This window comes from Gymnoscopelus braueri (genome assembly GCF_963280865.1).
Source record: "Gymnoscopelus braueri genome assembly, chromosome: 11".
NCBI classification, from domain to species: domain Eukaryota; kingdom Metazoa; phylum Chordata; class Actinopteri; order Myctophiformes; family Myctophidae; genus Gymnoscopelus; species Gymnoscopelus braueri.
In genome coordinates, this window is record NC_137613.1 from 6333416 (window position 1) to 6359360 (window position 25945).

At 39.9% G+C, this 25945-nt stretch overlaps 1 protein-coding gene across 1 annotated transcript; it reads left to right on the forward strand.

The window, feature by feature from the left end:
- Window positions 1-100: 100 nt before the first annotated feature.
- LOC308095966 (2-5A-dependent ribonuclease-like) lies at window positions 101-24903 on the forward strand. Its single transcript, XM_080443161.1, has 14 exons — window positions 101-150; window positions 10221-10287; window positions 13730-13787; window positions 14174-14458; window positions 16520-16784; window positions 17079-17642; window positions 17756-17913; window positions 17992-18233; window positions 18658-18841; window positions 19113-19261; window positions 20006-20132; window positions 24390-24469; window positions 24555-24610; window positions 24728-24903. The coding sequence occupies exons 4-14, from the start codon at window positions 14183-14185 to the stop codon at window positions 24766-24768; spliced, it is 2142 nt and encodes a 713-aa protein (XP_080299287.1). The 5' UTR covers window positions 101-150; window positions 10221-10287; window positions 13730-13787; window positions 14174-14182; the 3' UTR covers window positions 24769-24903.
- Window positions 24904-25945: the final 1042 nt, after the last annotated feature.

Below are 25945 nucleotides of genomic sequence, written 5' to 3' on the forward strand. Positions count from 1 at the left end.
TTTGTTTGTGTGTGTGTGTGTGTGTGTGTGTGTGTGTGTGTGCGTGTGCGTGCGTGTGCGTGTACAGGCTGAGTGCGGTCAGAATCGGCTCCTTCTTGGTTGGTGTCATTTCTCTCTTCTCTCCTCAACTAGAGACTTCTACTTCAGTAGGTGAGTTTATACTGATCAATAATATCATATATGAAGCTTAAAATATGTACTGATTAATAACATCCTACTGTACTATTCTAAATCTTTTTCTCCTACTTCCTAGTACAGTAAGCTACTGTCCTACTATCATATGAGGCACCATTAGTTTAATGGGAGAGATTTGTCTCAAAATTATTTATGAATCCAATACCATGATGCACAAATATTCCATGATTTACAAATGTGATTCCATTATTCACAAATGTGTTTTGCAATCTGCAAACACAAATGGTTTATTTGTGATTTTTGTAAATATGAATTTGTAAGTTTTACAAAATTGTATTATACTGGTGCGTAAATATATCATAAAATATAATTTGTAAATAATCAATTCTGCGTGTCAATTGTTGAGTCTGCATTTGTGAGTAGACCAACACACGCATACATTCCTTTTTCCTGTTACATCATTTTGAGACAAACGTCACGCTTTTTTAAGAACATTTTTACGAATGTATTTTCCTATCTGCAAACGTACTTGTAACTTGTAAGTTGGCATTTAAATACATATGCTATGATTTGTACAAATATAAGCTATTTACAGCTTGTAGATCTGCTATTTTCAAATGATTTTTATACATTTTATTCATTTGAAAACTTATGAAATGGGACATTCTGCATAATGAGTACTTTTTACTTTTGCTACATTTTGATGCCAATACTTTTGTACTTTTACTCAAGTACATTTTGAATTCCGGACTTTTACTTGTAACAGAGTATTTCTACGTTGCAGTATTAATACTTTTACTTAAGTAAAAAATGTGATTACTTTTTCCACTACTGGTCCTCGACTACCTTGAGCACTGTCCCGCCGGCAGTGGCATTAACCAACATGTTCCTAATGGCTATAGAAAACTGCTCACCATTCTAAGCTTTAATTCGAGTGGTAACATGTGGTTATAACTCTAGAGATACAGTCAGAAACACTATTATGTTAATGTGATAACATGAGGCAGGGCCCTAGAATTGAGCCATGGTTCTCAAATGGGTGGTGGGCAAAGCTAGGTATGAGTTTTTTTTAACTTACTGTACATTTCGGCAAATTCTACCTCACAATTTGGCATGATAACCATTGCAGACGAGTAGCTTAGTGGTAGTTATCATGCATTGAATATGTGGACCCCTATATTATCACACGCAAATTGTTACAACAAATATATTATCAACTTTTGAGCCATTATTGTGTTGAGACCTATGAGCACACTTTTCTGCACAATTCAAGTATGGGGAATTGATTGGAAAGGTTATTTTACTTATTCAATACTTCCATATGCTTAAATGGCTTTTTAATGCAAGATTTTGCACCCAAATCGAATAATTTGAAAATAAGTCTTGTAAATATGTATCCCCAATTTGAAAGTATGTGCTGAGAACCAACATGTTCCTAGTGTCTATTAAAAAAAAGAGACCTGATTATCACAGAGGCAGACTTGACTGACTCGGAAATAGAGAACTTAATTTGCTGTGCCTTGACCCTGATGTGTCCCAGAACCCCTTAACCTTCTCCCTGCCTTGGCCTTGTCATACATTCCTCCTTTGTATCTGTCTCTATATTTAAAAAAAGAAGTAAAACTGAAATGAGTTGAATTGAGTTTTGGCCATTATCGCCCGTTTTTATTTAATAACACAGGCTAACTTTTTACTTAGTCTGCTCTTTTTTCCCCTCTACACCAAAACCTCTTTGCCAAAAATAGCCGCAAGTGCGAGGCGTTGTGAGACTTGTAGATCTGCTATTTTTGGCTAAAGTTCTCCTCAGAATAGGGATGCTAGGGTTCAAGTGGTTAATGTAAAAAAAAAAACATTTGATCCACGGGTCCCGCGGGTCCCGCGGGTTACGGGTCAACCCGCGCATCACTAGTGTGTGGTATTCTGCTTTCACCAGCCCAAAGTACAGGAAACATCTGCTATGTACGTCCCTTCTAAATTTCTTCATTTAACCAACTTCTGTTTTCCTCCTTGCTCCACTGTCACTGCTGCACAAACAGCTGAGTACAATTCAAACACATGATTAGACATAATACAGTATGGTCATAAAACAATAAAATAAACCAAAATAATATAATCACATTCTTGATTATTTCTTTAGGATCAAAAAAGTTATATTAAGGAAGGACCGACTCATAGTCATAGTCAGAACAAATCATAGTACATCATAGTAAAATGAGTTCAGATAATTAATATCACACTTTAGCATAATTTATAATTGGTTCTACGGTATAACACAACCAAATTATAGATTAGTTTACCACTGTTTGCCAGTCCTGTCAACATCTCCTGTGTCATACGAGGCCCTATCATGACCCAATGCACGTCCAGTAACGTTGGCGTCCAGTAACCAGTAACATTTTGTGTGTACTGCAGTAACATCCTGTCCCCAAGATGTTTGGGGAGCTTTACACACACAGCATTATGCAATAAGTGATTTGATTCATTCTGCATTATTGTAAGCTTATAAGCAAGGTTTATGAGCCCCGCTATGCTATACTCTTTCCTATTAATTCTTCTCTTCTTTGACCATCGTTTAGTAGGCAGACATGGAGACCATTATCACCTGCCCTGGGCTGGGATTTGCCATAAGGGGTCCAAGGTACCCAAGGTTAAGGGAAGCAGGGTTGAAAGGCTGATCTGAAAGCCATGTCTTTCGACACATAATGGGAACAGATATTATATATAAAGTGAACTATATTTAACCACTTAAACACTATATGGTTGACCGGAGGCCCTTGGGGCTTTATAGTGTCTTTTCCCCGGTGTTAGGTAGGACACCTAGCAGGTGACCAGTAGCCTTTCCTGAAGCTCCTACGTACGTCCAATATCCTGCCTAGTGGGGATTCACTCTTAGCTCCCATGCGGAAGACCCAGGTTCAAATCCCTGGTCTTACAGTTGTAATTAACCACTTGAATCGTAGCATTCCTATTCAGGGGCTAATAGTAAACATCTGATCTACAAGCTCACAACGTGTCACAAGTAACGTTATCATGCATGTTGTGAGCTTTTAGATCGGCCATTTTTGATAATTTGGTGTACAGAGAAAACAGGAGAGGGCCAATTATAGAGCCCTGGGGAATACGGTCAACTAAGTATATGGTTTAAGTTGATTAGTCTCCACATCAGGAGAGGACATAAAACGTGGGATTACAGCTTTATTTGGGGCCTTATTTTCAGCCTGCTATGTGGCGTTCAAATCCAGTCCCATCGCGCTGATCAGAGCAATGGTCACCGAGTTATGGCCATTTGAAATGTTAGACACTGCTATAACACTGCTGTAGTGCCACATAATGTGTGCACATTATTACATTATTTGTGTGACTATTGTAATGGCAGCTCCCTGACCAGTTTTTATTTTGTTCAGCTTCCCAACTTTTACCCCAAATACCTATTTTTTCTGAAACCCCTCCTGTCTAACTAATTAGCGGCAGTGCCCACATGGCTGTAATTGCCATGGGGGTGGGGGTGGGGCAGTCCAAGCACATGTAAGGATCTGCAGGTATTTGTGAGTGAATCTCACCAAAAGAGTGTGAAGCTGAATGCGTGTGTTGGTGTACTCACAAATGCAGATTCAACAATTCACACACAGAATCGATTCTTTACTAATGATATTTTATGATAAATGCACACAAAAATGCAAATGTACATTATATATTTTTTTTAATTAAAAATTCCTTTTATACAAAAGTCACAAATAAATAATTGTAAATCATGGAAACACATTTGTAAATCATGGAATATTTGTGCATCATGGTATTGGATTCACAAATAATTTTGAGACAAATCTCTCCCATTAGTTTAGTGCAATTTCACAATGTGGTGACTCTCCTGAACCAAAGGTGCAGACCGGCACAAACATGAAGAATGTGCATTTAAATTGTTTAAAAATATTTTAAACTGCAATAGAGACTTTGTTATTAAATGTGTCTCTCTAATAGACTATATATTTAGTCGAGTTTACGCAGCCTAAGGCCATTAGCAGTACAATGAGCACTATAACTATAACCATAAAAATATAGTCAAGTGGATGGCAAGTGGAGTTCACACCGATTATAAAAAATGATACAATGGTGAACGATATAGTTATAATTGTCTTTATGGTTATAGTGTGAATGTCACTTTAGACCAGGAAACATACCTCTCTCCTCTCCTGTACCACAACCTGGTGGCCTTCCAGGTTGGTATGATATAATATCACATCTGTACAGGGTGTTGAAACTATCTGGGCCGTAGATCTGCCTTTGCTCCATGTAGATCTGCTGAATTGAGGCTTTGGAAATCAAGGCTTTATCATTTCAATTGTGTCAATATTTAGACAAGTGCTTACCAACCTTTTCCGGATCAGAGCCCACCCATGTTAAGTGGTCAGATGGTGAGCTGCGTGGTCCGGGTGACCAGATCCAAACTGTTAATTTGAGGGACAGAAGTACCGCTTTTGTGGGACAATGCGGGGTGAGGGTGTGGGGGATTAATAGCAAATTAGTTGCTATTATATGTCTTGATGTCATATTCGACCATAGGCCTAATATTGCCTATCATTTTGTTATTAAAACCCTCTGGCGTCTCACATTTTGTTTTAAAAATGCACATTTTGGTCATGGGTGGTATGGCCGACTTCAACATGCAACAAATTAAACAAGCTTGTAAATAACTGTTCTAACTTCATTCTGTATTTTAATTATTGTTAGAATGGACAGCATTCTCTACAGCTCCTGTAGTATCTATTTCGCTTTTGATTAGATTAACCACAATGTTTAATAAAAGCATATTAGGCTCTGTGAGCAGCAGCCATATTCTCACTTCCCTTTCTCACTTCCACTTCCCCTATTCTCACAGGTGTTACCAATGATACTAATGAAGGCTCTGTTCCATTTAGTGTAGCACAGTGGTTCTCAGACTTTTTTAATTTCAAGGACCCCCATAACTCTGAGTGTACAAATGGAACCAAATTCACCCTTACGGGTCCATTTGGTTCCATTTGTACACCCTCAGAGTTACATACAGTATCCATAAGGGTCAATTTGGAACCCCCTCTTGGAACCATGAGGGTACCTGGACCACACGTTGAGACCCACTGGTGTAGCAGAGTGTTTCCAGTGAGCCAACATGCACAATATCTGCACCCTGACCCTGTTTGACCAGAATGGAACTGAGCCTTCATTAGTATCATTGGCAACACCTGTGAAGGAAGTAAGAAAGAGGCCCAATTTCTTCACAATACGGCTGCTGTGCATAGAGCCTATTTATTCACGTGCTGCTAGAGCAGTGTTGTGTCCAGTGTTCACTTGTTGTGAAGGGATCTCTTGTCACCAGTGTTGCTATGCTCATTTGGGCGTCAGTACGCAGTGTATTTTAATGACGTGACGCGCACGTCGCTTAACACCTACACTTCAGGTCAAACAATGGACAATTGATATGCATCTAGGCTAATTCCTATGTTAATGTACAATACCTGGTGTGAGTCGGGAGCCTTTGTAAACTTCGTTGAGGTGTGAATTTAAACTTGTTTTAAATCTATGCGTGTGCCTGCGCGTGCTCCTGGTCAAATAGGTTCCTGCACGCCGTGCAAGGCCGTCCTATGAGCATTGCACCCCTGCTTGTCACTGAGTTGCATCGCGGCAACACAACCCGTCTAGTTTGCTGTATGTATGCTCATGTTAAGAGCTTCAGCACACCTCTCTACATCTGTGCATTGATTTATGACTGATGAGGCTTTATTTCTCTCTTAAAGAGGGTAATTAGAACGCTTTCTCCACACTGCCTGTGATGTAAGCTAGATTTTAATACGCACATTTGAACACTGATGTCTGGCAGTCACAGTGTGGGACAGCGTCTCAATTTGTGGGACGCCTGAAAAGTCATTTAGATGTGGGACTGTCCCACTTTGCGTGGGACAGTCCCATGGTATTCATCCAGGCGGCGTGGATGAATAGCAGCACATTTAGGCGTACTATAGTGAAAGACACCTTTTCCATGCCGGCCGAGTAGGTTTAGGTGGGTCCTACGGTTCAGAGGTCACTGGATTTGTGTGTTTGACAGCACTGTGCTGTATGACAGCACTATCATCAGTGTTGTGTTGGATTCATGTTAATGTGTATTTTCAGACATTTAACCACTTAAACCGTCAATTTGACCTTTCACTTTTTACTTAGTCTGTTCATTTTTCCCCTCTACACCAAAACCTCTTTGCCAAAAATAGCCGATCTACAAGCTCTCAACACCTTGCAAGTGCGAGGCATTGTGAGCTTGTAGATCTGCTATTTTTTGGCTTTGACGTACCGTAAGTACAATTTTGAGGTATTTTTACTTTACTGGAGTATTTCCAATTTTCAATACTTTTACTTCTACTCCACTCGATCTCAGAGGCAAATATTGTACTTTTACTCCACTAGAATTAAATAATTGTAGTGGAGTAAAAGTACAATATTAGCCTTTGAGATATAGTAGAGTAGAAGTAAAAGTACAGAAAAATGGAAATACTCCAGTAAGGTAAAGTACAGTACTATGTATTTAGTTACCACTGGCTCTCAGCAATGTGTTGAAGTGTCGCTGAGAAAGACACTTAACCCCTACTGTGTGTGTGTGTGTGTGTGTGTGTGTGTGTGTGTGTGTGTGTGTGTGTGTGTGTGTGTGTGTGTGTGTGTGTGTGTGTGTGTGTGTGTGTGTGTGTGTGTGTGTGTGTGTGTGTGTGTGTGTGTGTGTGTGTGTGTGTGTCAGTACAAAAGTATTGGCATCAAAATATACTTAAAGTACCAAAAGTAAAAAACGTGTTATGCAGAGTGTACCGTTTCACATGTTATCATTATGTCTAAAATGTATAATAATCTTTTTAAAATAGCCGATCTACAAGCTCACAACGCCTCACATTGTGATGCATTGTGTGCTTGTAGATCTGCTATTTTCAAATAGCCAACGTTTAAATAGGGCTGAAGTGGTTGAGGATGTAATAATAATCTAAATCTACAAAGTAACTAAAGTTTTCAAATAATTGTAGTGGAGTAAAAGTACAATAATATTTGCCTCTGAGATTTAGTGGAGTAGAAGTGAAAGTATAGAAAAAAATGGAAATACTCCAGTAATAATAATAAAGTCTATTATTGCAATAGGTCTATAATAATAATAACAATAAGGGTAATAATAATAATAATAATGATGATAATAATAATAATAATAATCCTTGAATTGAATAGCATCAATTTCTCCAACATAATAAAGTTCTCGACATATATAATACTTTAATTCCGACCTGAACTCTACCGCAGATAGATAGATAGATAGATAGATATAGATAGATAGATAGATAAAGGGGTTTTAATATAATTTCCATGGGCAAAAATGACGGTTTTAATGTAATTAATTTTTTCTTAAATTATTTATTCACCTTGGAGCAAGCAATAACGTGGGGGTTAACTGCGTGTCTGTGTTTGTATTACAGCCGCAGACTTTTGACAGACATAACAATAATAATAATAATCCTACACTTTGCAGAGAAAAAAGTATTATATTATAAACCATACATTAACCACTTCAGCCATATTTTATACATAGGCGATTTGAAAAATAGCCGATCTACAAGCTCACAATGGGAGCTAAATGGGATAACTTCATGAGCTGCCGAGCGGTCCGTGCGTCGGTCTGGAGCCTGGCACACTGGTCTAGCTGGCGACCTAGCTGGCAGGCGACGTGCGTCGGGACCTAAGGTCGCTGAGGTCGCGACTTTAGCGACCTAGGCTGGGTCACGACTGGCGAGGTGCGTCGGGACTTTAGCGACCTAGGTCACAACCTCAACGAGGTTGCAAATGATCTCCACTGCCAAACGATTGATTGATTGATGTACTTTATTTAGTAAGACATGAGAACGGTACATGACAGTACATAACAGTACATGGAAATACAAATTCACAATACAAGGTCTACTAAACTGGAAATCTCATTAAGCACGCAGCTTGTTTAAGATGAGAACCCCATGCACACAAATCATGATGAGTGCCACGGTGGTGCCACGGTGGCCAACAGCCCAACAATGGTAGCGTACAGTAGGCTGTTGTGTATTATATAAGTATAAGTAGTACATTATTATGTCACAGCATGGACTTACGTGCGTAATTACGCGCAAGAAACCCTGGCTTGATATCCTTTGATAGACAGATTATTATGACGTGGGGGGTGTGTGTGTGTGGGGGGGGGGGGATTAATGAAGGAATAAGTATTTGAAATTCCACCTAAATTGGGAGTGGAACATGACTCGTTCATGGCCGTACTGCGTAATTGTCCGCTCTATTTTCGTTCGATAGACAGAAAATAAATTACATAAATAAATACACCAAATGAAAATATAAACTTGACAGATCATAGAAAACTTTGAAATACAAGAATCCATTGATTACTGACAGAGTTCTGCCTTAGTGAAATGTCAACTCCTCTCCATGGCTGTTTGAAAATAGCCGATCTACAAGCTCACTATTTAAAAAATATTATGGGTGACCCCTTAGAGGGGGGGGGGGGGGGGGGCGCACGTGGGGGGGGGGGGGGACGCGCACATGGGGGGGGGATTGTGTTAACTACGGGAACAGAGGACTGCACAAAAGGCCACGGTGAGCTTACCATTAGAGTCGTTGGTCAGGCGCAATATGCGTCGACCTGCCCAACTTGGTCGTGCCATGGCCGACGTGGTCGTGGCGTGCCCGACCTGGTCGTGGCGTAACCGACCTGGTCGTGGCGTACCCGACCTGGCCGTGGCGACTCTAAGGAAACGACTAGCGACTAAGGAACCGACTATCACGACCTAGGCGACTTCAGACACAACCTGAGTCGAGTCGGTGGCAGATTTCGCCTTTCCTGCTTTTTTCCCCTCTAATACCAAACCTCTTTGCCAAAAATAGCCGATCTACAAGCTCTCAACGCCTCGCAAGTGCGAGGCGAAGAGAGCTTGTAGAGCTTGTAGATCCGCTATTTTTGGCTAAAGTTCTCCTCAGAATAGGGATGCTATAGGGTTCAAAGTGGTTAATGTAAAAAAAAAATGCTATCACACAAAGGTTTGGTGGGACCCCCTGTAGTAATTCTGAGGACCCTCTATAGGGGTCCCGGACCCCCTGTTGAAGACCCTTGATCTAGCCAATGGCAGCGGAATGAATGTCACATGATATGGGATTAGAAGCCTTCTAGGCTGGGATCAATTTGTTTGCAGGTTGACCCCATTTCCAAGCATTTTGGGGCGGCCATAGCTGAATGGTTAGTGAGCCCACCTAGAACTCTGGAGGTCCTGGAGGTCCCAGGTACAATTCTAGCTCTCAGCAGTGGTGGAAGAAGTAATCACATTTTTTATTCCAGTAAAAGCATCAATACTGCAATGTAGAAATACTCTGTTACAAGTAAAAGTCCGGAATTCAAAATGTACTTGAGTAAAAGTACGAAGGTACTGGCATCAAAATGTACTTAAAGTACCAAAAGTAGAAAGTACTCATTACGCAGAATGTCCCATTTCACAAGCGTTTAAATGTATATAAAAAAAATGAAAATAGCAGATATAAAAGCTCACAATGCATTGCGAAGCGACGCATTGTGAACTTTTAGATGTGCTATTTTCAATTGGCCAAAATGTATGAAGGGCCGAAGTGGTTAATGTATGTTAATAATAATCCAAATCTACAAAGTAACTAAAGTTTTCAAATAATTGTAGTGCAGTAAAAGTACAATATTTGCCTTTGAGATATAGTGGAGTAGAAGTAAAAGTACAGAAAATTGGAAATACTCCAGTAAAGTAAATAAAGTACAGTACTTAATACAGAGTAAATGTATTTAGTTACCACTGGCTGTCAGCAATGTGTGGAAGTGTCGCTGAGAAAGACACTTAACCCCTACTAAAGATGGTGCCCAGATTTCCCTAGTGCCCACCTTCCCTGTATTCTTTTATTAAGCACTTTGAACGGCCTTGTTGTTAAAATGTGCTGTTTTAACCTTTTGTCTACTGTGTGTGTGTGTGTGTGTGTGTGTGTGTGTGTGTGTGTGTGTGTGTGTGTGTGTGTGTACTGGCTGGAATCATCAGAAACAGCTCCTTCCTGGTTGTGTCATTTCTCTCTTCTCTCCTCAACTATAGACTTCTACCTGCGCAGGTGAGTTTATACTGATCAATAATATCATCTATGAAGCTTAAAATATTTACTGATTAATAACATCCTACTGTACTATTATAAATCTTTCTATCCTACTTCCTAGTACAGTAACCTACTGTCCTACTATCCTATAAGGCACCATTAGTTTAGTGCAATTTCACAATGTGGTGACTCTCCTGAATCAAAGGTGCAGAACGGCGCAAACATGAAGAATGTGTTTAATTGTTTAAAAATGTTTTAAACTGCAATAGAGACTTTGTTATTACATGTGTCTCTCTAATAGACTATATATTTAGTCGATTTTACGCCACATAAGGCCATTAACAGTACACTGAGCACTATAACTATAACTATAAAAATATAGTTTAAAAAATCAGTCAAGTGGATGGCAGAGTTCACACCGATAATAAAAAATGATACAATGGTGAACGATATAGTTATTGTTATCTTTATAGTTATAGTGCTCAGTGTGAATGTCACTTTAGACCAGGAAACATACCTCTCTCCTCTCCTGTACCACAATGACCTTCCAGGTTGGCAATGATATAATATCACATCTGTACAGGGTCTTGAAACTATCTGGGCCGTAGATCTGCCTTTTCTCTGCCCTTGGGAATACGGTCAACTAAGTATATGGTTTTAGTTGTTTTGTTGTTATTGTTACCTTAGGCGGCATAAAATAGACTAAATATACAGTCTACTAGAGAGACACATTTAATAACAAAGTCTCTATAGAGCGTGCCAAAAATCCTGAAGGGGGCGTCAACAAGTGTCTTTTGGTAGCAGCGGACATCTTTGAGGGGTATAAACCAGGTTGACTTAACATTGCCCAAAACAAACATGTCTGCGCTACTATGCCACGCCCCCCACCCCCCGTGGTGACGACGCGTTGGCACGGTCTATTGTAGATTAAAAGATTTTTAAACAATTCAAATGCACATTCTTCATGTTTGCGCCGGTCTGCACTTTCGGTTCACGAGAGTCACCACCACATTGTGAAATTGCAATAAACTAATATGGGGAGAGAAATAATTATACTTGTGTGTGCATTTATCATAAACTATCATTAGTAAAGAATCAATTCTGCGTGTGAATTGTTGAATCTGCATTTGTGAGTACACCAACACACGCATTCAGTTTTGAGACAAGCTTCACACTCTTTTGGTGAGATTCACTCACAAATACCTGCAGATCCTTACGTGTGTTTGGACTGCCCCCACGCCCATGCCAATACAGCCAGGTGTGCACTGCCACTAATCAGTTAGACACAAGGGATTTCAGAAAAAAAATGTCATATTTGGCCTAATTTGGGGGTAAAAGTTGGGAAGCTCCGTTCAGCTTCCCAACTTTTACTTTAAAAAAAAAACATGGCACAAACACTGGGATCTGCCATGACAATAGTCACACAAAAAATTTAATAATTTGCACACATTATGTGGCATTACAGCAGTGTTATAGTCAAATGACCTTAACTCGGTGACCATTGATCTGATCAGCCGATAGGACTGGATTTGAACGCCACATAGCAGGCTGAAAATCTAGTCATCTATATTTTCCAATGCTGAATGGTTTAGATATATTGTAAAGCACATGCCTGCTTATGATATCTTGTGCTGGCATGTTACTGCATTATAGTAAGCTCCCACTTAACTTGTGCTGATGATTTGGTCAATATCTGTGTTTCTAGTGTCGGCTTGATCATGATGTAACTTTCCTCTTCTACCCAGAATTTGAACCCGGTTTCCTGCACAAGCGCTGATTTTTTTTTATACCACTGAGCTAATAGAGCCTGCCTGCTTGCTCAGGGGATAAATGTAATCTTGACCAGCAGGTCAAAATTCGTGTCAGATCCTGTGTCTAGGTGAGACATGACCTTGACCTTTGTCTCAATAGAAGAGCAGGGAGACAACATACAACCATCCCAATTGTATAAGTTATATTGTATTAACATACTCTACCATACAGATTGGACAAAATTACATTCTATTCATAAAAAAAAAAGTTACATAGTGCCGCTTTAACATATAAACAGCTAGCCAGCTACCTAGATTGTAACATAATCTGGCCACAGGAGAGCTGTGTAAATAGACATCACAACCTTACTAACATCTATGAAATCCACAATTTTACAGAGTTTCATTAGAAAACGTGCAACATCATTTTATGCCGCCTAAGGCCATTAACAGTACACTGAGCACTATAACTATATAAATATAGTTTTAAAAGTCAAGTGGATGGCAGAGTAAGAGTTCACACCGATTAAAAAAAAAAATACAATGGTGAACAATATAGTTATAGTTATCTTTATAGTTATTGTGCTGCTCAGTGTGAACGGCACTTTAGACCAGGAAACATACCTCTCTCCTCTACTGTACCACAATGGCCTTCCAGGTTGGTATGATATAATATCACATCTGTACAGGTTCTTGAAACTATCTGGGCCGTAGATCTGCCTTTGCTCCATGCAGATCTGCCAAATTGAGGCTTTAGAAATCAAGGCTTTGTCATTTCAATTGTGTGAATATTTAGACAAGTGGTTACCAACATGTTCCGGATCAGAGCCCACCCATGTTAAGTGGTCAGATGGGAGAAGTTCTTGGAAATGTCATAATGAGCTCAAGATTCAGATAGGCTTGTTAAAATGTTTCTCTTCCCTGTCTTCCTGCTAGCTGTCCTACTGTCTGTCTCTCCTGTCTCCGTAATAGCTGTCCTTCCTGTCTGTCTGTCTGTCTGTCTCTCCTACACTGTCTCTCTACTAGCTGTCCTACTGTCTGTCTCTTCTACACTGTCTCTCTGTTAGCTGTCCTACTGTCTGTCTGTCTCTCCTACACTGTCTCCTTCTCCTCGAGCAAGAGAGCAACACCATGTACAGATTGCTCAAACCAATATTGCAATGTACTGTATACAAGGTATCTGTTACATGATGACTTATTGTATTTTTTATTATTATGTTGATGTTTCTATTGCTGCAATAGTATTTATCGATGCTGTCGGGCAAAAACCTCATATCTCCATATTTCAACTTTTAAATGATTTTTCGTAAATGATCGCCCTACTTCATCATACTTCAGTGTCACACAAAAGTAGCAAAACAGACCAAAGTACAACACAGAGCGTCACATTGTGTGTTTAAATTTGTATTTCAGCAGGGCCGGATCTACCATATGGGCACTTTGGGCACGTGCCCAGGGGCACCTGGGCATCAGGGGGCAAAAAAAACCGTTTTTTTTTCACATTTTTTTTCCCCACAGTGTCAAATTAGCTAGATTAGAGAAAAAAAGAAACCTAAAAAAAAATCATGAGGTGGGGGGGGGCATTGCAGTTCCAGTGCCCAGGGGCACTGAGAGGTGTTAATCCAGCCCTGTATTTTAGTACTGTAGAGTTTCAACTTCTAATATTTGTATTTCTGTCTTCCTCCCGCCTATCTCTGTTGTTCTCTTAGGTGGTTAAAGTTTGCCATCTAGTGGACAATTTGTGGAATCTCAGACTGTAAATCACAGGTATGTCCTTATGCTACATTTGGATATTTGTACAGATCCTCTTCATGTGTGTATGTCCCATCTAATGTAATATTATGCATAGTAGCAGTATTTAATGAGAATGGCTTTACTTTCATTGACCTATGTGTCTGTTAATCTAAAACAAATCCTGATATCCCTATATGTTGGGCCTGTCATTATACTGTAGGTGCAAACCTTCAAACGTTTTCGAGATTGTAGATTGGCTATTTTTGCCGCACGACACCATCGTATGACAAAATATAAATACGATTTAAGAGGTTAATGTATATTCCATTCCATGATGTGTGTAACTTAACAACTAAATCTTCGCACCCAAAGCTTTAAGAGAATGAAGCTGAGATGTTGACACCCTCTGTTTGTACCAGGAATCAGCCATGGAGACACTTAAGGGCCTTATGTTGGATACTCTGGAGGAGCTGGACAATAATGAGTTCATGAGGTTCAAGTGGTATCTCAAACAGCCTGGTAACGTTGAAGGCCTCCCGCCGCTCTCAAAGAGGCGCCTGGAGAACGCTGAACCGACGAGGACTGTTGATCTCATCATCAAGTACTACACCAGTAATGGAGCTCAGGTCATGGTGAATGTTCTGCAGAAGATCAGGAGGAATGATCTACTGGTCAGGTTTTTAGATAAACCCAACGTACATGAGGTATGTGCACTGTCCAGAAACTGAACACAATGGTTGTTGTGTCTGAAAGCAGTCACTAGTTCAGTAAACACTGATGTACACGAGCACAACTCTGCATCACACATGCACATGATTTCATACACAGACACTTGGCAATGATTTAAGTTATAATACACTGCAACCACACACACACACACACACACACACACACACACACACACACACACACACACACACACACACACACACACACACACACACACACACACACACACACACACACACACACAAGCAGATGAAAGATTAAAACATGGAGCAAATTGAAAGGAGTAAAAGTATGCAAATGGTGAAGAAATGCAAAAAAATACCAAACACACAATTATAGGGCGACACATTTAAGTTCCTTCCCTTGCAGTAGGCTGACAATCCAAGTGTGAAAAACAGGTGAACTTAAGAAAAGATCCAAGGCACTCCGCTCAGTTAAGTTAAAAGCCTTTATTTTGTAATGGCTTTGATTGGCAAAGTTAAAAAACGCACATGTGACCAACGTGTTTCGGGCTCAAGAGCCTTCATCAGGGTCCAATAATCATTTACATGTGTTGACCTAAAATTTAACCCTTTCCAAAGAGCATCTGTTTTCAGTTTCTGATAATTAAAGACCCACGCAGCGCTTTCTTGTTTGTTTATTCAACACAATTATAGAGGTGTGAAGTAACCTATTAGCAACCCTCCAGCGTCCATACAGCCACACACCACCAGACTATTATCAACTTATTGGTGTAAGAAGGCTGGCATACGTACAACATAACAAAAATAAACAATAACATAAATAAATAGTAACGCTAAATAATGCCAAGACTAGAATAGAACAAAAATAAAACAACTACATCAACAATAAAACTAAACAGTAGTGGCAGTCAGTGTAAGTGAGTAAAGTAGTAAAGTAAAGTAAAGTAAATAAGTAAATCATATTATGTAAACACATTAAGGAAGGCTCAACACCTGGAAGCGGGGGTCACTATAGAATGGGACATAAAGTGTATCAAACAGAGGTTCAGACACACAGCAGATTTGGCCTCAACTTAAAATCTAAAATGAACGCTACCAGAGCATTAAACATAACAGTTACAACCTGTCATACCAGAGACCAGAGGAAAAGCTGCATGTTAAATGAAGCTTTCCCTCCCATCAGGGGCCCGCTTCAAGACTAATGTGCACACTACGATGTAACCACAGCTCGCCACAAAATACCCCTTATAGTTATCACTTTTTACTGTGTAGGTCAGAGTGTTGTAAGGTAACGTTAGTACTCGATTCCACTCTTATGACCTTCTTAATGTTTTCCTCTATGTCTGTCCCAATTGGTCCCTCAGCCATTCATCACATGACACTGCGTCAGCCTCAGTCTCCCTGTGCCGTTTCTTAAACATAATGTTCTTTCTCTTACAGTATATCACTCAAAGCCTATGGAAACATTCATATTGTCCTCTCCCAGGCTCACTCAATAATGTCCCTTTCAAGAGGGAATTTCATTATCAATCCACTTGATGAGGGCATTCATTTACTGTCTTTATCACTAGCAGTCATGATTGCACAAGGTAGCCGGAGGAACACCAAGTTTCACTGTGTGCATATGCAAATCATGACAGGAAAAAACATTGAATAACCTCCATATAAAACATACTATCTTTGGTCAGCCACCTGGAATGTGACAGGTTACTGCTGCAAGGCACAGTATCAGGGAGTAAAGTAAAAACAAATATTTTTTAATTACAATATATAAAATAATTAATAAAATTGAAACTATGGTAATTATATTAAAATCAAAATTAACACACACACACACACACACACACACACACACACACACACACACACACACACACACACACACACACACACACACACACACACACACACACACACACACACACACACACACACACACACACGCACCCTGCTCTGAGCAGTCAGACCATTCATACATGCAGTAAGTGTTTAATCTATATGGCTTTGTTTTAACCCTAACCCAAAGCATAAAGAGAATGAATCTTAGATGTCAACATCCTCTGTTTATTCCAGAAATCAATCACGGTCACACTTGGGGAACGTATCATGGAAACTCTGGGTGAGCTGAAAACCACAGACTTGGAAAAGTTCCAGCGTAACCTTGCCCTTAAGGCAATACCAAAGGAAGAGCTGGGTAGAGCTAACAGGCCAGACACTGTCGACCTGATAATGGAGTACTACTACCCGGATGCTGCAGAACAGGTCGTAATGAATGTTCTACAGCAGATCCTCAAGGATGATGCTGATACACTGGAGCGGCTTCTAGACATACTCAAAGGTAGGTGAAGAATTAATGCTATTAAAACATTAAGGCTATTAACATTCCTGTAGATTGTAGTGGTAATTCATACACGTAACGTGTGACGTAACGTGACATAACAGAAACATATTTTGGGACATTCTGAATCTTCACCTGTTAACATTACAAACGCAAGCAGTGCCCACAAGCCACATTTAATATGTAGGAGACGTATGTACAGTATATGTATAAGCCTATAAAAAAACTGCCCAAGCAATGTAATCAAACCAAACCAAACTCAGAATTTGACATTTCCATGACTACCATCAACAGGATCCAATAAGAAGAAAAGGACAAGAAATCAAGAGGATCTGAGCAATGACCCTGATGCTAGTTCATCAACAATACCACGAAAATGGGTCCCAGTCAGTAAGAAATGGAGGGAACAGTTAGAGAAGCTTGCAAACATGGATGACAGTGAAGTTAAAAAAGTTAAGAGTCTTGTGTTTGGGGAAGATAAAGAATTCCGCATAGGACAGGGAAGTAATGGAGTTGAGGTCTTCTTGGGGTTAAGAGATGATGGCACTGAAGTTGCAGTGAAGAGAATGTCTAATACCCACGACATGTACAACGACCTGAAGAATGATGAACTTTATCTACGTCTTCCAGAGCTTGATGATCCTTCGATTGTACGATACATTGACTTTGTAGAGGATAAGGGCTATGGGTACCTTGCTCTTCAGTTATGTGAATACACACTGGAAGAATACATCACTAAACTTCCAGAACAGGAGAGGAAACAGCTTGCGGAACAGTTCCTCAATAGCTTAAGAATTCTTCATTGTCAGGATAGTAAAATTCTCCACCGGGACATCAAGCCTCAAAATGTCTTGATTGGTAAGAAAACAAGCATATCATTTCAAAATTATAAGCAACTATGTTCAACTATGTTTATTTTGCTTAATCTAAAACCTGTTATTATATTATTGATCTCTGGACTTTCCTCGCAGATATTCAAGGCAAGGCCAGATTGGCAGATTTTGGAGTAAGCCGCCAAATAGACCAAGGAAAAACAACCTATCACACAAAAGTTGCAGGAACACCATGCTGGATGGCAAAGGAGACTTTGAATAAAAGTGATGCTTATAAAAGAAGCACTGATATCCAGGTTAGTTTTTTAATCTGTGTGAGAACAATATAATGAATGGGAACAAGAATCTTACTCATTTTAATGTTTGTTCTTAAGGTTGCTGGGATGTTGATACATTACATCCTTTCTGGAGGACACCATCCATTTCTGGAGGACACCACCAATGGAACAATCTTTGAATGTCAATACAACATTTCCAAAGGCAACTATTGTCTGAAACATATTGATGATGATATGGTTGCTAAGGATCTTGTTGAGTGGATGATCCATGGAGAACCAGAGAAAAGACCTAAAGTGGAGCAATGCTTGGCTCATCCCTTCTTTTGGCCAAACACACGGTACGATAGAAAGGTTTTTATTCCACACGCTCCTCATTCATTCATTGATCTATAAACACTATTTCAGCATATTATCTTAATCTGTTTTATCAGACAGTAAGGTAGCCTACTATTATATTACAATTTTTATATTTTGAAAAAAATTTTAAATAGTTCAAATAGCCGATCTACAAGTTCACTATTTTCACTATTTTAAAATGTTTTTCAAAATAGTAAAAAATGCCTTAAAAGGTTAGACATAAGGTCAAACGTTACCATCAAAAGTAGCCGATCCACAAGCTGGACCACGTTTTCTGCTACTTTTGCTACTTTTGAATCTGAATCCTGAAAAGTAACAGTTTTGGACTGTACTGTATGAGGTTTCCATCCGACAGAGATGATATCCATATGAAGTAGACTCATGTTTTCACTCTTTTCTTCCCAGGAGAGAGGAGTACTTGAGCAAGATTGGAAATGAAAAGGAAGTTGAGAAGCATCGAAAAGCTGAACAGGACGAGAACAAGGCCAAGGATGAGGAGGAGAAGAAACTCATCAGGTCATTGAAGGTCCTCATCCCTGCATTAGAGCAGTATGCTGAGCAGGGACAGTTCAACACATGGAAACAAAAGGTTAGTTTATTACTAATAATATGAGAAAACTGTATGACCCCACATTTACCTTATTTCTTTTCTCTTTATTTGATTCCTTCTGTTCTTTATTTCTCTTTAAATGCATTTTAATGCCTTTAAATGCCTTTGTTTGTGACATACAAATAAACCTTTCCAAATTAAGTAAAGCATCATTTCAGGCTCACATCCATCTTTATGTTCTCAAACCCATTTGATACTGGTACTGTGTGTTTTTACAGTTATCTTTCAGTTACTGTCTGTGTTTTTCCAGTTCAGAGAAGCCGAGGAGGAGACCAGGAAGTTGTTTGAGGGGTTGGATGAATATAAAACGAAGAAAGGCCCTGATGGCAAAAGGTTGACGATCTACTCTGACAACTCATTTGGCCTGCTGCGCTTCATACGCAACCTCCATGCACACAAGTAAGTTGAATTACATCAACACAAACCGGTGTTGAACATTAGCACTCATGCTATTGCACTAAAACAAAACATCTGGTGGGTTTGTCCAATGTCCAACACACACACACACACACACACACACACACACACACACACACACACACACACACACACACACACACACACACACACACACACACACACAGAGAATTACACAACAGGCCAGTAAACAATTAGGGCATCCATAAAATACTTCTCATGAAGAGGCTCATAGCCTCACATTATGTGATGCAACATGCTTGGGACATTGCAAAGGACACGCAAAGGACATTAAAATTGTAATATATACATTCTCTGCCTGGCGTAGGTTCCAGCGGGTCCCCAGCTAAATTAGTTGATATAGCAAATCAGTTTTACCATCTGCTGTTTTGAGAGATTTTGAAACATTTTAACAATACAAATCTTGTATGGGGGTCGTTGGCATAAAATATTTTCACATGGGGGTCTGCGGCCAAATACATATCAATTTGGGGGTCCTTGACTTGAAAATGTTTGAGAACCACTGCTCTATTGAATATTGTCTATTAGGAGCCATGGAGCTGAATTAAATGATGATATTTTACTATTTATAAAAGCATGACCTTAAAATTTGACCTTATGGCAGACATGGTGATATGATTTTAATTAATTGTGGTATCACTATAGTTGTGAATGTTGTCATCATCAGAAGTAGTGATTTGAAGGAGCACTGCTTTGTGTTCACAGTCCAGAGATATTAGTTCACAGTCCAGACGCTGTAGCTGGTATCAACCTGATGAAGATGTTTCCTGCTCTGTTTGGATACGTTTACAAGTTTGCCAAAGAACAAGACGGGAAATGTTTGACTCTACTGGTGAGTTCAGAATCAGGTTTATTGTCACAACACAGGTTTACAAAGTAAAAAAGTGGGTGAAATTCGTTTTCGTACATCGTTCCCGTCTTAACGTTATTTCCATAGAAAGAAGAGGGGGAGGGAGAAGACGTGGGGGGGGGCAAGTGGGAAGGGAGATCAAACAAGAGAACAAAAGTGTGTTATACCTGGGATTAAGGTGCAAAATGTCAGTGCGTGTCGACCGACTGACCCTGGTATAATCCGCAAGTAGTTCCATGAGGAAGAGCAACGAAAAAGAGGGAGGGGGGGAGAAGAAGAAAATAAAATTAAAATAAAAGTTCACTTCCTGAACGCAGTAGAAGATACAGTATCAGCACCAGTGCTGCATCCACAAGACAGCTAGAGTCATGTTCCATTCTACCAGTGTAAGAATCAGGACTAATAGACTCAAAGTGCCTTTTTATCTATATATATATATATATATATATATACTTTTATTGTAATTCATTGATTGATTGATTGAATACTTTATTAACAGATTTGTAAACAATACAGATGTATGATGTTACAATGATTGTTAAAAGGATAACACAAAAAGCCCTAAGGACTTGCTTCCATTGTGGTCCTAGGTATAACATTTTTCAATTTAAAGACATACAACAATATGCATTATGTACGGTACAAGACTTCATCAACGTTAGGAGCGATGAACATATATGTGTACAGAAAAGAAAAAAGAAGAAACAGTTCGGGTGGACCTTTTGGGGTTAATCTTCAAATATGTACAAAAAAGAAAAGAAAACGTTTGGGGGGAATATGTACAGAAAAACACTTGGGGGGGGGGGGGGGTATGTACAGAGCAACAGTTCAGGGGGCGGGGGCTCATTTCTGGACAGGATCCAATGGGAAGAAAAGGAAAAGAACTAAAGAGGAGCTGAGCGATGACCTCGATGCTAGTACATCAACAATACCACATGACCCCGATGCTAGTACATCAACAATACCACATGACCTCGATGCTAGTACATCAACAATACCACATGACCTCGATGCTAGTACATCAACAATACCACATGACCCCGATGCTAGTACATCAACAATACCACATGACCTCGATGCTAGTACATCAACAACACCACATGACCCCGATGCTAGTACATCAACAATACCACATGACCCTGACCCTGACCCTGATACCACATGACCCTGATGCTAGTACATCAACAATACCACATGACCTCGATGCTAGTACATCAACAACACCACATGACCCTGATGCTAGTACATCAACAATACCACATGACCTCGATGCTAGTACATCAACAATACCACATGACCTCGATGCTAGTACATCAACAATACCACATGACCTCGATGCTAGTACATCAACAATACCACATGACCCCGATGCTAGTACATCAACAATACCACATGACCTCGATGCTAGTACATCAACAATACCACATGACCTCAATGCTAGTACATCAACAACACCACAAAAATGTCTCCCAGTCAGTAAAAGATGGAGGGAAAAGTTAGAGAAGCTTGTAATCATGGATGACAGTAAAGTTCAGAGTCTTGTGTTTGGGGAAGGGGAAGAATTAGGAGAGGGAAGTAATGGAGTTGAGGTCTTCTTGGGGTTAAGTGATGGCACTGAAGTTGCAGTTAAGAGAAAACCCTCTAAAACCCTAAACGTGTACAAAGACCTGAAGAATGATGAACTATATCTAACTTCTGTATGGTAGCATACAATCTGTATGGTAGAGTATGTTAATACAACATAATTTATACAATCTGTATGGTAGAGTATGTTAATACAATATAACTTATACAATCTGTATGGTAGAGTATGTTAATACAATATAACAATTGGGGTGGTTGTATTTTGTCTCCCTGCTCTTCTATTGAGACATTTAGATCGTGTCAAAGGTCATGTCTCACCAAGCACAGGATCTGACACAAAGTTTGACCTGATAAAATAAAAGTTCACTTCCTGAACGCAGTAGAAGATACAGTATCAGCACCAGTGCTGCATCCACAAGACAGCTAGAGTCATGTTCCATTCTACCAGTGTAAGAATCAGGACTAATAGACTCAAAGTGCCTTTTTATCTATATATATATATATATATACTTTTATTGTAATTCATTGATTGATTGATTGAATACTTTATTAACAGATTTGTAAACAATACAGATGTATGATGTTACAATGATTGTTAAAAGGATAACACAAAAAGCCCTAAGGACTTGCTTCCATTGTGGTCCTAGGTATAACATTTTTCAATTTAAAGACATACAACAATATGCATTATGTACGGTACAAGACTTCATCAACGTTAGGAGCGATGAACATATATGTGTACAGAAAAGAAAAAAGAAGAAACAGTTCGGGTGGACCTTTTGGGGTTAATCTTCAAATATGTACAAAAAAGAAAAGAAAACGTTTGGGGGGAATATGTACAGAAAAACACTTGGGGGGGGGGGGGTATGTACAGAGCAACAGTTCAGGGGGCGGGGGCTCATTTCTGGACAGGATCCAATGGGAAGAAAAGGAAAAGAACTAAAGAGGAGCTGAGCGATGACCTCGATGCTAGTACATCAACAATACCACATGACCCCGATGCTAGTACATCAACAATACCACATGACCCCGATGCTAGTACATCAACAATACCACATGACCCCGATGCTAGTACATCAACAATACCACATGACCCCGATGCTAGTACATCAACAATACCACATGACCCCGATGCTAGTACATCAACAATACCACATGACCTCGATGCTAGTACATCAACAATACCACATGACCTCGATGCTAGTACATCAACAATACCACATGACCTCGATGCTAGTACATCAACAACACCACATGACCCCGATGCTAGTACATCAACAATACCACATGACCCCGATGCTAGTACATCAACAACACCACATGACCCTGATGCTAGTACATCAACAATACCACATGACCTCGATGCTAGTACATCAACAATACCACATGACCCCGATGCTAGTACATCAACAATACCACATGACCCTGATGCTAGTACATCAACAATACCACATGACCCCGATGCTAGTACATCAACAATACCACATGACCCTGATGCTAGTACATCAACAATACCACATGACCTCGATGCTAGTACATCAACAATACCACATGACCTCGATGCTAGTACATCAACAACACCACATGACCTCAATGCTAGTACATCAACAACACCACATGACCCCGATGCTAGTACATCAACAATACCACATGACCTCGATGCTAGTACATCAACAATACCACATGACCTCGATGCTAGTACATCAACAATACCACATGACCTCGATGCTAGTACATCAACAATACCACATGACCTCGATGCTAGTACATCAACAATACCACATGACCTCGATGCTAGTACATCAACAATACCACATGACCTCAATGCTAGTACATCAACAATACCACAAAAATGTCTCCCAGTCAGTAAAAGATGGAGGGAAAAGTTAGAGAAGCTTGTAATCATGGATGACAGTAAAGTTCAGAGTCTTGTGTTTGGGGAAGGGGAAGAATTAGGAGAGGGAAGTAATGGAGTTGAGGTCTTCTTGGGGTTAAGTGATGGCACTGAAGTTGCAGTTAAGAGAAAACCCTCTAAAACCCTAAACGTGTACAAAGACCTGAAGAATGATGAACTATATCTAACTTCTGTATGGTAGCATACAATCTGTATGGTAGAGTATGTTAATACAACATAATTTATACAATCTGTATGGTAGAGTATGTTAATACAATATAACTTATACAATCTGTATGGTAGAGTATGTTAATACAATATAACTTATACAATCTGTATGGTAGAGTATGTTAATACAATATAACAATTGGGGTGGTTGTATTTTGTCTCCCTGCTCTTCTATTGAGACATTTAGATCGTGTCAAAGGTCATGTCTCACCAAGCACAGGATCTGACACAAAGTTTGACCTGATGGTCAAGATTCAATTTATCCCCTGAGCGCGCGCGCACACACACACACACACACACACACACACACACACACACACACACACACACACACACACACACACACACACACACACACACACACACACACACACACACACACACGCATGTCTGTCTGTTGGCTTGTCTGTTAGTCAAACATTTAGTTAGTCAATCTGTGCCAGTCACACTGTGTAATTACCATATATGTATGTTCATTTTAACCAAAAATGTAATTTTAATTTAATCCAAGCAATTATTTTTCCACCATCCAGTTGCCGGCCCAAGTCAGCCAAATGTGTCAATGGTGGCACCAGAGAAGTTGCATGAGGTCGATCGTTCAAACATGGCCATTGTGAGTAAACCAGCTCCTCTATAGAATAATCAGACAGATTGAACAGCAGGAATGATATGTTTACTGACTGCTTTTTCTCTTTCAGACCACTTTTACACCGACAGTGCACAAAGACAAAGTACAGACAACCAATGAATACAGGTAACTGTATTTCACCACTGTGATTATAAATTAACTTGATACAACAATGTGGCATGATTAGACATAATGAAGTCAATAATAGATGATATCAGAAACAATGGTTGTTTTGTGTCACAGGTTCAAGTTCCCCGGGACAGGGCTGTTCCAGTGCAGTGTGACAGGGTTGGTGTTTGTAACAACAGGGGAAGGAGAAGTCGTCTACAGGACTGTTGAGTGGGATGAAAGATTTCTCCAGTCTCCGGGGGCTCCTGCAGGGGCTCCTGCAGGGGCTCCTGCAGGGGCTCCTGCAGGGGCTACTGCAGGGGCTACTGCAGGGGATCCTGCAGGGGCTACTGCAGGGGCTACTGCAGGGGATCCTGCAGGGGCTACTGCAGGGGATCCTGCAGGGGCTACTGCACGGGCTCCCGCAGGGCCTCTGTTTAAAATCCAGTGTCCTGAGCAGTCTGTCTGCCGGCTACACCTGCTGCACTGTGAGATCACACTCGGTGAGGCGCTGCTCTTCTCATTGTCTAATCATTATCAATCATTTTTAGTTGTTTCTTTCTTTTTGTTTTTAAGTTCAAAGTGACACTGTGAAACAGACAATAATATGATGCAATGATATTATGACAATAATATGTTGTAATCCAATGTGGGATGTTGTATTTGATGGTTTAGGCATGTTGTTAAAGAGATAATTGTTCTTGTTTAAGTTTTGTTTACCGTAAAATGGAGTCTATGATGTTTACAAGGGGAACCTTCCTGATATTTAAATTACACCCTATCCTATAGTGAGGAGGATGTGAAAATCAGACAGAACATTTTCAAATACCTTCTGTGAGAATGAAAATTAAAACCATCAGTACATAAAGCTTGGTAGGCAAGCCCTCGGCACACAGAACACATTTGTGTTGTGACTGATTTTCACGTCCTCTGCACAACAGAATGAAAGGATTCATGTTAAATAATCTGCACAATGTTAAAAACCTTTCACAGATGATGACCTTTCTGTGGCCCACATCACAGATGAGGGGGTGGAGTTCTTAAAACCCCTGGAAGTGACCAAGACTCACGTGGTTGTAAACGTGCCCCATCTGTCTTGGTTTGGGCTGGTGACCAACCGACGGCTAAGGAGACCAACACGTGCTGAAGTTCGGCTGTTCTGTAGAGTAATAGGCAGCGTAGGGTCCTTGGTAGTATATCTGCTGCCAACAAATGTGCCAAGGGGAGAGGTAAAATATGTTCTGTTAAGTAACTAGCATCTCGAAGGCTTTGAATCTATTTAAACTTATTGTACTCATTCATTAAATGGATTCAGATTTTGAAAAGACAGACAGGATAGTCTGTAGTTGTGAC

What these genes read in the sequence shown, in the direction of transcription:
- LOC308095966 (XM_080443161.1), top strand. Translation starts at nt 14,183, where the DNA reads ATGGAGACACTTAAGGGCCTTATGTTGGATACTCTGGAGGAGCTGGAC. An exon ending in TTCTTTTGGCCAAACACACG is followed by an intron (nt 18,234 to 18,657) that starts GTACGATAGAAA and finishes TTTTCTTCCCAG; the next exon opens with GAGAGAGGAGTACTTGAGCA. An exon ending in CGCAACCTCCATGCACACAA is followed by an intron (nt 19,262 to 20,005) that starts GTAAGTTGAATT and finishes TTGTGTTCACAG; the next exon opens with TCCAGAGATATTAGTTCACA.